Source organism: Melopsittacus undulatus, chromosome 1, assembly GCF_012275295.1.
Source record: "Melopsittacus undulatus isolate bMelUnd1 chromosome 1, bMelUnd1.mat.Z, whole genome shotgun sequence".
NCBI lineage: Eukaryota > Metazoa > Chordata > Aves > Psittaciformes > Psittaculidae > Melopsittacus > Melopsittacus undulatus.
The window spans coordinates 152,764,102-152,776,784 of record NC_047527.1 but is presented as its reverse complement, the minus strand read 5'-3'; the positions used below and the strand labels follow the sequence as shown (position 1 = coordinate 152,776,784).

Sequence of the window (12,683 nt, the reverse complement as noted above, 5' to 3'; positions counted from 1 at the left end):
TTTGGTGGGAAGCACGGGCAGGAGGATGGTGTTCAAATCAGTCCTGAGTGTTCTCCAGTGCAGGGCTTGCAGTGCCCAGCATGGAGAAAGCAAGCCCTGGTTTCCCTTCTGCCAGGGATGGGGACTGGGTGCCTCACACAGCATCCAAACCCAAGCTGCAGATGGAAGCTGGAAGCACTTGCGCTGCCTATAGCCACCCCATGCATGGGGACACAAGCACCATCCTGCCCGCTGGCTGGCAGTGGGGGTCACCCATACTTCACAACTACACTCAGGAGATGCTTCCAGCCCTTCTCAGGGCCTGCAAGGGAATTAAGGAATTAATGATGCTCTTGAAATTTGCTGGTCCAGAGATGAAACTTTAAAGATGCTCTTGGCAAGCATGGGGGAAAGAGCCTGTTGGGCCAATGCCAGCTGCTGGAGACAGCACTCAGAGACAGAGGTTCATAACACCCATTAAATCAGTGTTTATCAGTCATCCCTGCACTCCAAATATCCCTTCTGAAGCTTGAGAACCTGAGCTCACACCTGAGGAGACAGAGACCTCAGACACATGTCACAAGCACAGGAATTCCCATCACAAGGAATGTTTTCCCTAGGTTCCTGGTCTCTTCTCCCCCTTTGCCTTAACTGACAGCTAATTACCATTCCAGAGGTAACTGCTGGAGGAGCCACATGGGATCCATAAAGGGCTAATGCTGGGGATCAAAAAGGAGAAGTCCTATATATTATTGCTGTTGTTATTGATACAATGATCACTGCTGCAATAGCAACTGAGAGGGTTTTAACTGGGAGGAAACAATATGTTCACAAGCTGTAATGAGAGTTAGACAAAACCCAGACACAAGGGGAGGGAAGGAGGACGGAGATGAACCCTCCATGAAGGACTATTTAGGGAGCAGGCAGAGCCAGGATGGCAAATCTGGGGGGCTTAGCCCTTCCATGCTCTTGTACACCTTGGTTACCTCATAAGCCATTCCTTAAGCACCAGTGATGCTGCTGCTTTACTTGTATAATAAATTCAATGATCTTCCCTTCACTGGTCATTAATCTGCTTTGTTTCGGGGCAATTTTATACTCTTTTGATAAAGTGTTTGTCTGAGTGCTTGGAAGAAACAACGTCGAGAGCTGCACCTTAGGCATTCACCCAGCTAATGAAGAATATCCATCACGAGGAGAGTTTATCTATCGCTTTGCTGGATGTAAATAAAACATCAGGCTAATTTACTTCCATTAATCTTAAAGGCCCCACTACAGCGATAGTCCTATGTTGGAGTGGACTTTTTCCTTTCCTTTTCCACATAAATATTTAAGCAAGCACTGAAAGCATAAATAAATTGCTTTCTAAAAGCCAGATTATTTTTATATCCAGTGATTTAACCATACATTTGGATTTACTCGCTCGCTCTTGCCTCTCAGGCAGCAGCCAGCCCATACTTCCCCTGAGCAGCACAGGGATGCTTGAGTGGGTTTTGTCAAGCACCTTGTGGGGTCTGTGTCACCTGCGAGTGCCACCCCACTGGTGGTGTCCCCCAGTGGGTGCTCAGGCTGCTGCAGAGGCCATTGGTGTCCTGTGGCCAAACGGGCAGCTCAAGAAGTGGTCCTTAAATGCAAGAAAATGGTATTTGGTTATGGAGGGTGAGGCAAACAGAGCATTGGAGCAGGCAGACTTGGGGGGTTAAGAACAGGCTGAACAGGAGCTGTGTGCCTGAGGGGGGGTTTGGGTGTTGTTTGTGTGCATGGCAGGGGATGCATGCATATGCACATGTGCATGAGGGATGTGTGTGTATGCATGGGGGAGATGTACATGTGTGTGCACACGTGTATCTGTGTGCATATGCAGGTCCATGCATGCAGAAGGGTGTGTGAGGGTGCATGCATACATGTGCATGTGTTCAGTTGGTTTGAGCCAGTTTGGCCTCTGCCTGCTTTCCCCCAGCCCTATCTGCTGCCAACTGAAGGGTTGTGGGCAACCTGATGGGATCACTGGGATCACTGTGGAAAGAAACACATTCCTCCTCATGAAGCCCTGGGAGGATGCATGTCCATGCTCTCTCTTGCATTCCCCAAGCACTGACAATGAGCAGCACATTCCCACTGTGCCAAGGGTTTGCACAAGGACACTGTAGGGATGCCCTTCTGCAAGGAGCTGCCGTGGGACTGCTGCTTGGTCCATGTCATTTATTACATACCCCAATTCAACAGGATCTGTGATGATGCCCGTTGAAGTTTGGTTAAAAAAGGTTCATTGCTGAGACCAGCTCTTGTTTGTCAAGCATGGTACTGAGTGCATTTTTATTACTACAGCCTAAACCCATAAAGCAGGTTTATCACAGGAAATATGACACATTCATAGCTGGAGCAAACTGAACCCAACACTGCATGGCAAAGGCTGACACAAGAGCAGCACATGGGATTGCTCCAAACCACTGTGACAACAGCCCAGAGCCTGTGTGCCTTTAAAGCCCACGGAAGAAATGAGTAATTAAAGGAGATGAATGATCAGTCTCAGCAAGATCATGGCTTTTGCCTCTCTCATTTATCCATACATGGCTCTTTAAGCAACAGTGATTTCTATGCACATCATAACTGCTGACAGATGTTCCTATATGTGTTTAGCTGGCAAACTTATATCTAAGGAAATGCAAAAATCCCTAGGAAAATCCCCATTACCTTGTGCAAGGTTGAGGTCAAGCAGCAGCACCCAGAGGCAAGTCAGAAGCTGCTGTTCCAGCCCAGCTTTGGCCACCAAACAGTGCCTCACCTTCTTGCTTCTTGCTGAGAACATTGCTTATATGGGATGCAAACCTTTCTTCTGATGACATTCCTTACTATGGCTATGACTGATGCTACACATCCTCACTGCTGCTCCTGTTAATTATGTTAGTTAGCCTCCTTTATTCCCTTAAGACCATGCCTGGGGATGGCTTTTCATGGGACCCAAGAAGAGGGGAGATTTGGGTTAGATATAAAGAAGTTCTTTACTGTGAGGGTGGTGAGACCCTGGCACAGGCTGCCCAGAGAAGCTGTGGTTCTGTTTTTCTCCTCCATGCTTAAGGCTGAGCTCAAGTCCCAGTAATGGATCTCCAGGATTTGGGCTTAGCAGGGTTTCCTCAACAGTCATCGATCCCATGGCATGTCAAACAGGTGATAACTCATGGGATAGAGTGCTGGGGAAAGGCTTTCCCTGGCTAACTGCAGAGCAGGACACCAGGACGATGCTGGTGGTGCTCTGGACACTGATTTCTTGCAATGCTGAGCGCTGAGGCAGTCTGAGAGCACTTGCTCTTGTTGATTCATGTCACCCGAGCCTCACTTCATCTTCTCTACAGCAAGAGGAGAAAGGCAAAAAGCAGTAATTGCTTGTGCTTATCAGCAAGGGTGTTAAAGTATCCCCTTGCTGGCTCTAAACCTGACATGATGCTGAGAGGGATGCAGCAGGGAAGGCATCGACGCCTGTGTTTTCTTCCCCTCCCACTGCATCCGTGGCCATGTCCTCCCAAGCTAGGGCAAAGCACCCAGTGCCCATCCTGGTCTATCTGACTTGCCAAAGGCACAAGTGACTCCTGGTGCAGTCACACACTGACTGTGCCTCAGCTGGGAAACACTGCAGAGAGTGAGAGGCTTTGACAGAGCCCATCCCTGTGGCACATAAGGACGTGCCTGGTTGGGATGCTGCTGTGCCCCATTGCTGCTGGGCAAGCTCAAGGGGTGACAGGAGCAGGATGGGCTCTGCTGTAGGTGCCAAATCATTCTACACTTGATCTCCTTCTGCTGAAATAGCCTGGGGTTTGTGTTAGGAGGCATTTCTGTGAGCTTTGGAATGTTTCTCCCAGCCATGCCTAAGAGAACAGGCAGAAACCCTTTCCACAAGTGGGGTGGGTTTGCCTTTAATCTGACAGCAAAGGGAAAGTGAGGGATTTAAATCTTCAGATTCCACATTCAATGGGATGGCACAGCACATGGCACATGGTGCTCGCTGGGGACAGCACAAATGGGCTCTGAGAGGCTGATTTATCCTCACTCCCAGGCACACGTCACCTCCTCCATGTGGGACAGACAGAGCTCAGCTCCGGTCACTTGTCCCTGCTTAGAAAGCACCCTCTGCTTTATTCCATGCTGCTCCAGCCTCCCTGGAAACAGCAAAGGCATCATCCAAAAGCCCAGTGCAAGCCATGGAAAGGCTGACAGTGACTTCCTGCAGCCCTGAGCAGTGATTCTCATTGCTTCTTTAACCCTTCCCAGGGTCCCCATAGGCTGTTTAACTGTCTGAGCCTCTGGTGTTCAAAGCTGCTGGGGTAGGGGGTGAAGGAACCACAAAAACCCCATGGATGTGCTCTCCCTTTGAAAACCCATTACTTGACAACAGTTGTGTTTTCCTAAGCAGCTGTGGGTTGTTTCAGGAGATGTCTCCTCCTCTTTCCCACTCCCTGTGATCCAGTCTCCTTCTCCAGTGCATCCTACAAGGAGATGGGAAACCCCTTTTGGAGCCCCAAGCACCCACAGTGTCACATCACCCCCAATGAGGCACATCCATCACTGTTGGGATGTGTCCTCAAACACAGTCAGGTTGTGCTCCCGGATGTGCCGCAGCAGGATGCGTGCCCGCCTGTCAATGGTCCGGAGCAGGGGTCTCAGGCCCTCAGCACCACCATGGCTCTCCCAGAGCTCCCGGTCCACACGCAGTGATTCCAGTAGCAGGCTCTGGAGCCTGCCCGACCGCAGCGTGGCCACGGCTGATGCAGGGAAGCTGCAGTGGAGGAGTAGAGATGGAGAGAAGGGGTTACCCAAGGGGGGCAGCAGCCAAGCTAATGTCACCCTGTGCTTCAAGGAATGCATGTCCACCCAGAGGAACACGGGATGAGGAGCTGCCTCCTTAAAGCTCTGCCCATAATGAATGTGCAGAACAGCTCCATCAGAAAGGGATCCAAACCAGCTCCAAATCAAAGGGCCTATAGTGTGTCAAAATGCCTGATAGGTAATGACACAAATAACACTAAAATACCCAATTATTCATCATTTTTGTGCAGCTGCCAGTTAGAGAGGGGGAAATAGGCTTTGGAGACTGCCTTCAGCCACCCAGAGCAGGGTGAAGAGCTACTTTCAGAGCAGGGGCACATGGAGCTGCTGTCCATCCTGCATGTGCAAGCTCAGCCCTCCCCCAGGATGTGCCCCCTTCCTACCTGTCTATGCCTTGCAGGAGCCTGAAGTTGAGTTTCTCCTCGGGGTGCTGTGGCTTGCCTGCGTTGTCAATGAACACCAGGCGGGATGGAGCGCTCCTCCGGACCTGACAGTGGGATGGGAGGAGGTTCACTTACTGCAGGAAACCACCAGTGTGTGGGTTCAGGATGGTTCTTAATGCATTGAGAAACCCTGAAAGCATCTGGGGGTCAGCAGCTGCCAAAGCCCAGGTCCCTTCATGACCAGGACCCACTATGGACCTGGCATCACCATGGGACCTACATCCCCTTTGCTGCCACTTCAGCCATGAAAGCATCTCCTTCATCTTACCCCCAGAGCAGCCCCTGGGGTCTGGGAGGACATACCAGGATGTGCACCAGGACCAGCTCCGCTGGGTTTCGGCACTTCTCATGGAGCATCTCCTCCATACAGGGCTCGGAGGGATCGGGTTCAAATCCACAGCAGTAGCGGTCCAGGCGGTCATGAACCTGCAGGAGACACGTTGGGATGTTAACACCAAACCAGACATTGTGTGTCCAGGATGGGGAGGTCCAGTTTTCAACTCTCCTTGCTCCCATGAAAATAAAAGGGATCTAAGAATCCACAGTAGATATCAAATGGAAAAGCTGCATGCACCAGTGAGAAAGTGGGAGGGAAGCATTCGGAAGCTGAGCTGCCTTGTAAACCCCTTTGGCTTGGAGAAGAGACAGGCTTTCCCAATGGAGTTCTGACACCTTCTGCACACTCCATACTTGCACAGTGTAAATGGGTTGTGCTTCCAGGTGAAACCAAGGGAAGATGTACACAGCAATGAATGCAAACAGAACACCCCAAACCCAAAAGCAGCCAAGGAAACCTAGGGTTTGGAACCTCAAAAAGATGTATTTTCCTCAGGCCAAGTCTTGGTGCACTGGATGATGGTTTCATCTGGTTGTAGTAACATATCTGCCCTTTCATCTATCCCTACCTGAGCAGCTCTTAATGGAAAGATGAATGGATAAATGGAAAAGGGAAAAAGCAGTCTCTGTGTTACACAGAGCACGTTCTTTTCCTCATCAGAACCTGCTCTTTTCCTCATCAGAGCCTAAATGGCTCCAACAAATGGGCCATTGGGTCTTGCTGCTAGAACACAAATAGTGAGCCACACTTCTCTCATCCAAGCTCAAGCCCCATGAGAAGCTCCCCTTCAGCCCCAGTTGGAACCCACATGAAGCTCAGCCACACCAGAGCATCCCCTTGGGTCCAACAGGAGACAGTCCATATGTGGCTCAGCCTGGGATGGCTTCCCCCATGGAAAACCTCCTTGCTCTTCCCCCCGGATGGGAAGGGGATGCCATAGGGCATGGATGCGGCTGCAGAGCTTTGGAGTCAATGCCTTTTTCACCCTTTGAAACACAGGACAAAGCCCCCAGCAGCTGCCCCCTTTCCACCAGGCTCAGTGCTCTGCCTCCATAAAGCTTTGCACTGAGAGCAGTGCTCCCTTGTGGCAAACACCAAGAGAAACCCATACAGAAGAAGCCACATTTCAAGGCTAATCAAAGGAAAGAACCAAGACTCCAATGCCAACACACAGCAGGCTCCAAGCTCGCAGCTTCCCCTTCCCCAGCCAGTGCTCTGAGAGGTTAAAGCCACTTCTGTCAGATGCTATTTCACATCCTGCTGACTTGGTGCCTCTTTATGTGACTTTTCCACATGGGAGGATCCCATTGGAGCTATGGAAGAAACCTGCGGATTGCCCTTGGGTTTATCATTGCGCTGCTTCAGCCCCACAAAGATTCCTTAAACCCAGATACTTTCTCCTGGAGCCTCAGCCTTTCCATTGCACTTGATGGAATTTTGGCCTGGGGAAGGGAAGGGGTTGGTTGATTTCCTCATTTCTCTGGCTGTTTCAGCACTGTTCCGCCTCTTCCAGCCATAGTCTGAGGCTATAAAGATTAATGGCCAGGCTTAGCCAAAAGAAAAGGAGATAGAATAGAGAACACAAATCTGAACAGTTTTGGGTGGGTTTTTCTTCACTTCTTCTTGTTTTTGTGTTTTAATACTTGCCCTTTTAGGCATTTCCCATTGTCTGATAACCAAAGCTCCAGCCCCAAGGTGCCCAAAGAGGCTTTCTGCCATAGAAATCACTTTTACCTCCTCACAGCTGCCCTCCAAGAAATGATAACTCCCTGGGATGCTGTTGTAATCCCTCCTAGCAGCAGGGTATGATTTTCCAGACAGAAGATTAAGCACTATTAAAGCCAAGGAGGAGGAGGAGGAGGAGGAGGAGGAGGAGGAGGAGGAAGGCAGCGCCATATGAAGGTGCAGAGCTCCTGATTTCCAGCACCAGCAGCACATCCCTGGAGTTGGATCTGATAGGGCTGATGCAGAACACATTGCTTGTCCCCAGGAATGCCCCATGCTGAGCTGCTGCTGGCATCCATGTGAGGCAGAGCCAATACAGCTGTGATGGGAGAAAGCTCACCCACATAAGAGCAGACTTGCTGCATCCAAACCCTGCCTATGGACTGTGATTGCTTCTGCACAAAGCTCTGCTGCTCCCTGTTACCTAATGAGTAAAAACACATCCCAAAGCCCTGTGCTACCCCGCAGAGGAGCCCACAGTCACACAAGGCAGGCACACAGGGTGGCACAGCCAGAGGGATGGGTTTCTCCATCACCCCAGTCCTACCTGGAGGAGGAAGTCAAAGAGGGCCAAGCGGCTCCACTCGCCACGTGGGATGCTGGAGCAGGGAGCATCCCCATCCGCTGGCATTGGTCCATGGGGCCGCAGCATCTCCTGGTACTGCAGCCACCCCAGAGCACAGGAGTTCTGGTCATTGTTGGCATCCTCCAGGTGCTGGAGGTCCGGTGCCCACCAGATGATGGGTCGCAGGGAGCCATTGGTGTAGCTGTAGGGCAGGAGGTGGCTGGTGAAGCGCCGAGCCACAGCGGGCAGGCTGCGGTTCAGCCCCAGCACCCTGTCCAGGTGGAAAGCCAGCACCTCATAGAGGTCCCTGGGACGCTTGATGAGCCCACAGTGCCCGTCCTGGCAGTCCCTTTCTGGTGCGCTGTCCCTTCCAGCATCCCCTATGGCCTGCAGCCCCACTCGCAGGACCTGCCCATGGGCTGGGATGCGGGTTTTGGACACCACCTGCCCGCTGGCCAGGAGCTGCATCTTCTGGAGGTCATCATCAGAGAACCATGGGGGAGCATCCCCTGCTGCCCCTCGCCGCTGCCTCCGGCCCCGGCCATGGGGCTGCTCCTGCAGTACAGGGACCCTTCCACTGGGGGCTCGTCCCCTGGATAGGGGAGCAGCCACCTCCTGCCATGGGGCTGGGGGGGATGATGCAGGCAGTGGGTGCAGGGGATGATGTGGTGGGGGGGTAAGGCGGGCAAGGGCCAGCAGAGCCAGGGCCAGCAGCACTGCGAGGGCTGCCGGGGCAGGAGGCTTCAGCCCTGTCCTTCTCCATGGTCGCTGCACCTGTAGGGAAAGGGAGAGCATTACCCTTGAGGTTCTATGGGCAGGGATGGCCACACTGCAAGCAGAGCTGTCAATAAGCTTGATGGGGTTTTCTTTGTGCTAGAAATCAGCTGCAGCCCTTTCAGAAGCCAGTCAGAACATGGGCAGAGCCACCACAGACATTGCCATGTGTGCAGCACTGATGTACAGGACAACCTCAACGCAATGAATTCTTCATGGTCAATTATTTTGCTTTAAAGACTCAAGAAATGACAAAGAGTAAAAAAAAACCCACAAAACCAGAGCAGATTCCTGGCTGCATGTGAGCATTTCCCAGCTCCTAAGAGATCTGTATCTTCAGACCTTACCCTGGGTACCCTCAGTGGTTCCTATGTGAGTTGCACACTGAACCGGTAACCTGGATCCCCATGCCTTCCTTTGCAGGACATCTCAGTGCGTGCTGAGACACAGCCTCTGCAGCAATACCCATCATTGCACCAGGCAGCTCCAAGCACCAGTCAGAGGCTGTGACAGCCTAGAACGCAAACTGCTCTTTGTGGAACCTAAAATCTGATGTCCTGCACTAAGGAACCACCTTTAGATAAGTGCTACCAAGCTCTGATGTGTGTATCTTCACACACATAGCTCCCCTCCTCCTTCCTTTTACACATACTTTATAATCTGTAGAGGCTTATAAAAACTATATAGGCTGGAAAGGCAGCTGTGAGTGAATACTGTGCATGTTTCCTGCATTGCTAATCTCCTCTCTCCCCTTGGGCTGAAAGCAATCCCATGCACACAGCACTGGGGCACAGGACCCTCCCTTGCAGGGGAAGAGATGGAGCAGCACCCAGAGAACCTCCCAGCCCACCCCATCCCCAGATCACAACTGTACCGGTGCCATATCCACCCAGGCTTGGGCTGGAGCAGCTAAAGGTACCTTGGTGCTGTTTCTCTGCTTTACAAGAGGCATTTCCAAGTGGCTCAAACCCACTCTGGAAGTCAAGGGAACGTCCAAGTGAATACATTTTTCTGCTGTTATTTATTCTGGAAGCAGAAGTACATCCATGGCAGACACAGCAGGACAACACAGTGCCAAAGGAGGGGAAGGAGATCGTTTGTGAGGGGAAAAGCTTGGAGAAAAGGAGCTGAAAACGTAGGGAGGGATGGGAGGGAGGTGAGAGCCAGCAGCCAGAATGGCTTCCAGACAGCAGCTGGGTGAGCAGAAGCACTTCCAGCCATGGGATTGCAGGTTCCTGCTGGCTGCAGGGACCCATGACCAGCATGACTCCAGCCCCAAGAGGAGCTGCCCCAGACACCCCCAGCACATGAGCCCCTTCATAAGCTGATCCCACACCACCCTAAAATCCATCATGCCCTCACTGCACGGAGGGTGCTTCAGAGGGCCCCATGGTGAGGAGCCACATCCCTCCCAAAGGCACTACATCAGCCAAGGTGATGAAGAGAAGGCACCAGCTCACTGGCAGCACTGGGGTTTTCCTCCAAGGACAGAGCAGATTTACTGCAGTTCATAAGAACAATGATGGTGCACTTGGAGTGATTCAGCTTTATAGCTCTCAGGTTACTGTTTCTCTCTCAGAAATGCAATGGAATGCAGCAAAATACATCCTCCAGGCCGAGTTCTGCACTCACCCATGGCTTACATTGGCCTCTGCCTGTTACAGGGCTTTGGGACCTGCCAGGGCACCCCCTGATTTAGCTCTCCCTTTAACCCCAGAGTGAAAAGGAGTTAGTTCAGGGTGAGTCTGTTCAGAGAATGATGTCCTATCCCAGTTACTACCTTAGGCCCCTTTCTGGTCAGGGGGTGAGCATAAACACCCCCTGAGCAGCCCCAAGGGGCAGCAGGACTGCTGTCAAGTGGCTGGTTGCAATGCTCCACTTGGATGGGATAATGATTTGCTATGGAACAACAGCCAACACCAACCAACACAGGCAGCACCCAAGCTCAGCTATCCAAATGCAGACACAGACTTATTCCCAAGCACCCCCAGTCCAGGTCTGGCATCCTGAGCAAGAGTTTAGGGGAGGTGCAATGTCTAAACCCTAGTTTAACCACTGTAAAATAACACTGTGGGTAAAAATGCCAGATCCTGATACCCTGATATCCATACTCCTTTCAAGTCATCACTGTAAGTGCTTCACTGTCCCCTCCAGCCTCAAACCAGGCTGAATTCACTGCAATGACATCTATGGAGTTAATCTCCATGGGCAGGATTAACTAAATCTCAGTCCTCCCATCTGCATCCATCCAAGTTCCCTTCCCAATTCATGCTCCATGGACAACCTTTACCAGTGCCTTCCCCATCCCACCCCTTTGAGAGACACAACCCACACTGCTCTCACCACAATCACCCACAACCCTCTTCTGCACAGAGGATTCATGGGGTGATCATTGCTGTTATCCACCTGATAATAACCTTTTGGTCACTTACCCCATCCCTGGGCATGCAAAGAGCCTGGCTGCCAAAAATCCAAGTATCCTGGCAGGGAGATGTGCAGGATCCATTTGGAGAACCTTGGAAATACTGCAGGAAAACTCCTTTATAATCCACAGCTGGAGAGCAGTGGGTGCCAAAAGGGTGGCAGTGATGGCTGGGGTTTGAATGTCAGGTCAGCTTACAGTCCAAGTGGTTGGGGAATCACCATTGTCCAAACCCACCCTGCCTTTCTGACAGTGAGCTATGGTTTGGGCACCATAAGTTAGGGCTTCATTCCTTCCCCACCACCCAGCACTGCTCAGGCTTTCCTGCCACATCAACCATAGGAAGAAAGAAGCAAAGCCCAAGGACAGCCCCTGTGTTGTTTCTGACAGTGGATATTGCAGATCACCTCATGATTGAGCACTGCACACATAAAGCTGTATTTACAAGCCCAGGATACATACTTTTCCATTGAGACTTTGTCTGAGCTCATGCTGTAAGTACAAAATGCTGCAGTTTCAGGTATGGCTTCCATTCAGCCCCAAATGCAAACCATACGTAGAGCTCTTTGCCAGCCTGACACACTGACAGTACAGGATGTCTTCACCAGAAATCAAACCCTTTTCCCAGTGGGAAAGCTACAGGCAAAGCCCATAAAAAGGCTTAAGAGAGGAACTGCTTGTTCCAGGATGCCAATAAGTAAGTCATGTATATCCTCACTCATCAGGGGGACACACAGCGTGAATGGGCTCCTGAAGGCACAGTGGAGAGCCTGTGCAGCCTGGCCATCTGGGATAAAGCTGTGGTTGGGGGGTGGAGTTATCCTTGACATTGTATTCCCGGGATGCCTGAACCTTGGCAGAATCTGGAGCAGAGACGCCTGGTTTCAATTCCTTTTCAATGTGCATCAAATTGGCTTTGTTGAGCTTGAAATAAAAGGAAAACAAACCCCAAACTTCATTACCCAGGAATGCAAGAGGAACAGCCCTAAACCCAGATAGATGCCCTGGAAATACATGGCTTTTAAAGTGAGATTGGTCCCTGCTTTCCTCTGGTATCTAAGAGTGCTCCTGGCCCTGCACCAGCACTGCCAGACCTCTCCAGCAGTAAATCCCACCATCCCCATCAGGTGCCCAAGGGAGCCAGGATGCCTTGGCCATAGCCATGTGCCTCTGGGCCTCTTGAGCTCAGAGGACTCAAAGGCCACTGGTGAGGAGGTTAAAAGCAGGAATGTGCCTTTACCTGGATGCACATAGCGAAGGGCATCTTTTGCATGGGAGGTGAAACAGGCAGAGCTGCCCACCCAATGAACCACAAAGCTGCCTGGGCAAGAGGAGATGCAGCCCACTGTGACCAGTGTTAACAAAGGGAACCTGGAAAGCAACTGGAAAAGCTCCTCTGGCTGCCCCCCACCTCTGGGAATGTCTCCAGAGCCTTGTGCTCAACACATGGTGCATCAGGGAGAGAGGCTGAGAGCTGGTGCATCAACCAGATCCGAGAGGGGAGCAGCCTCTTCCCTTTGGTGTTGTCCAGGGCATGGCACATGGGCTAAGCTCACTGCTGGGGACCTATAACCAGACTGAGGATACGGAAGGGGACAAAAGCTCTGCCCCCCCGGA

At 51.5% G+C, this 12,683-nt stretch overlaps 1 protein-coding gene across 1 annotated transcript; it reads right to left on the bottom strand.

The window, feature by feature from the left end:
• Positions 1-3,894: 3,894 nt before the first annotated feature.
• On the bottom strand, positions 3,895-8,665 carry GASK1A (golgi associated kinase 1A). The gene is made up of 4 exons (XM_034060715.1): positions 7,853-8,665; positions 5,547-5,669; positions 5,184-5,287; positions 3,895-4,750 (listed from the first exon to the last, which is right to left on the bottom strand). The coding sequence occupies exons 1-4, from the start codon at positions 8,663-8,665 to the stop codon at positions 4,537-4,539; spliced, it is 1,254 nt and encodes a 417-aa protein (XP_033916606.1). The 3' UTR covers positions 3,895-4,536.
• Positions 8,666-12,683: the final 4,018 nt, after the last annotated feature.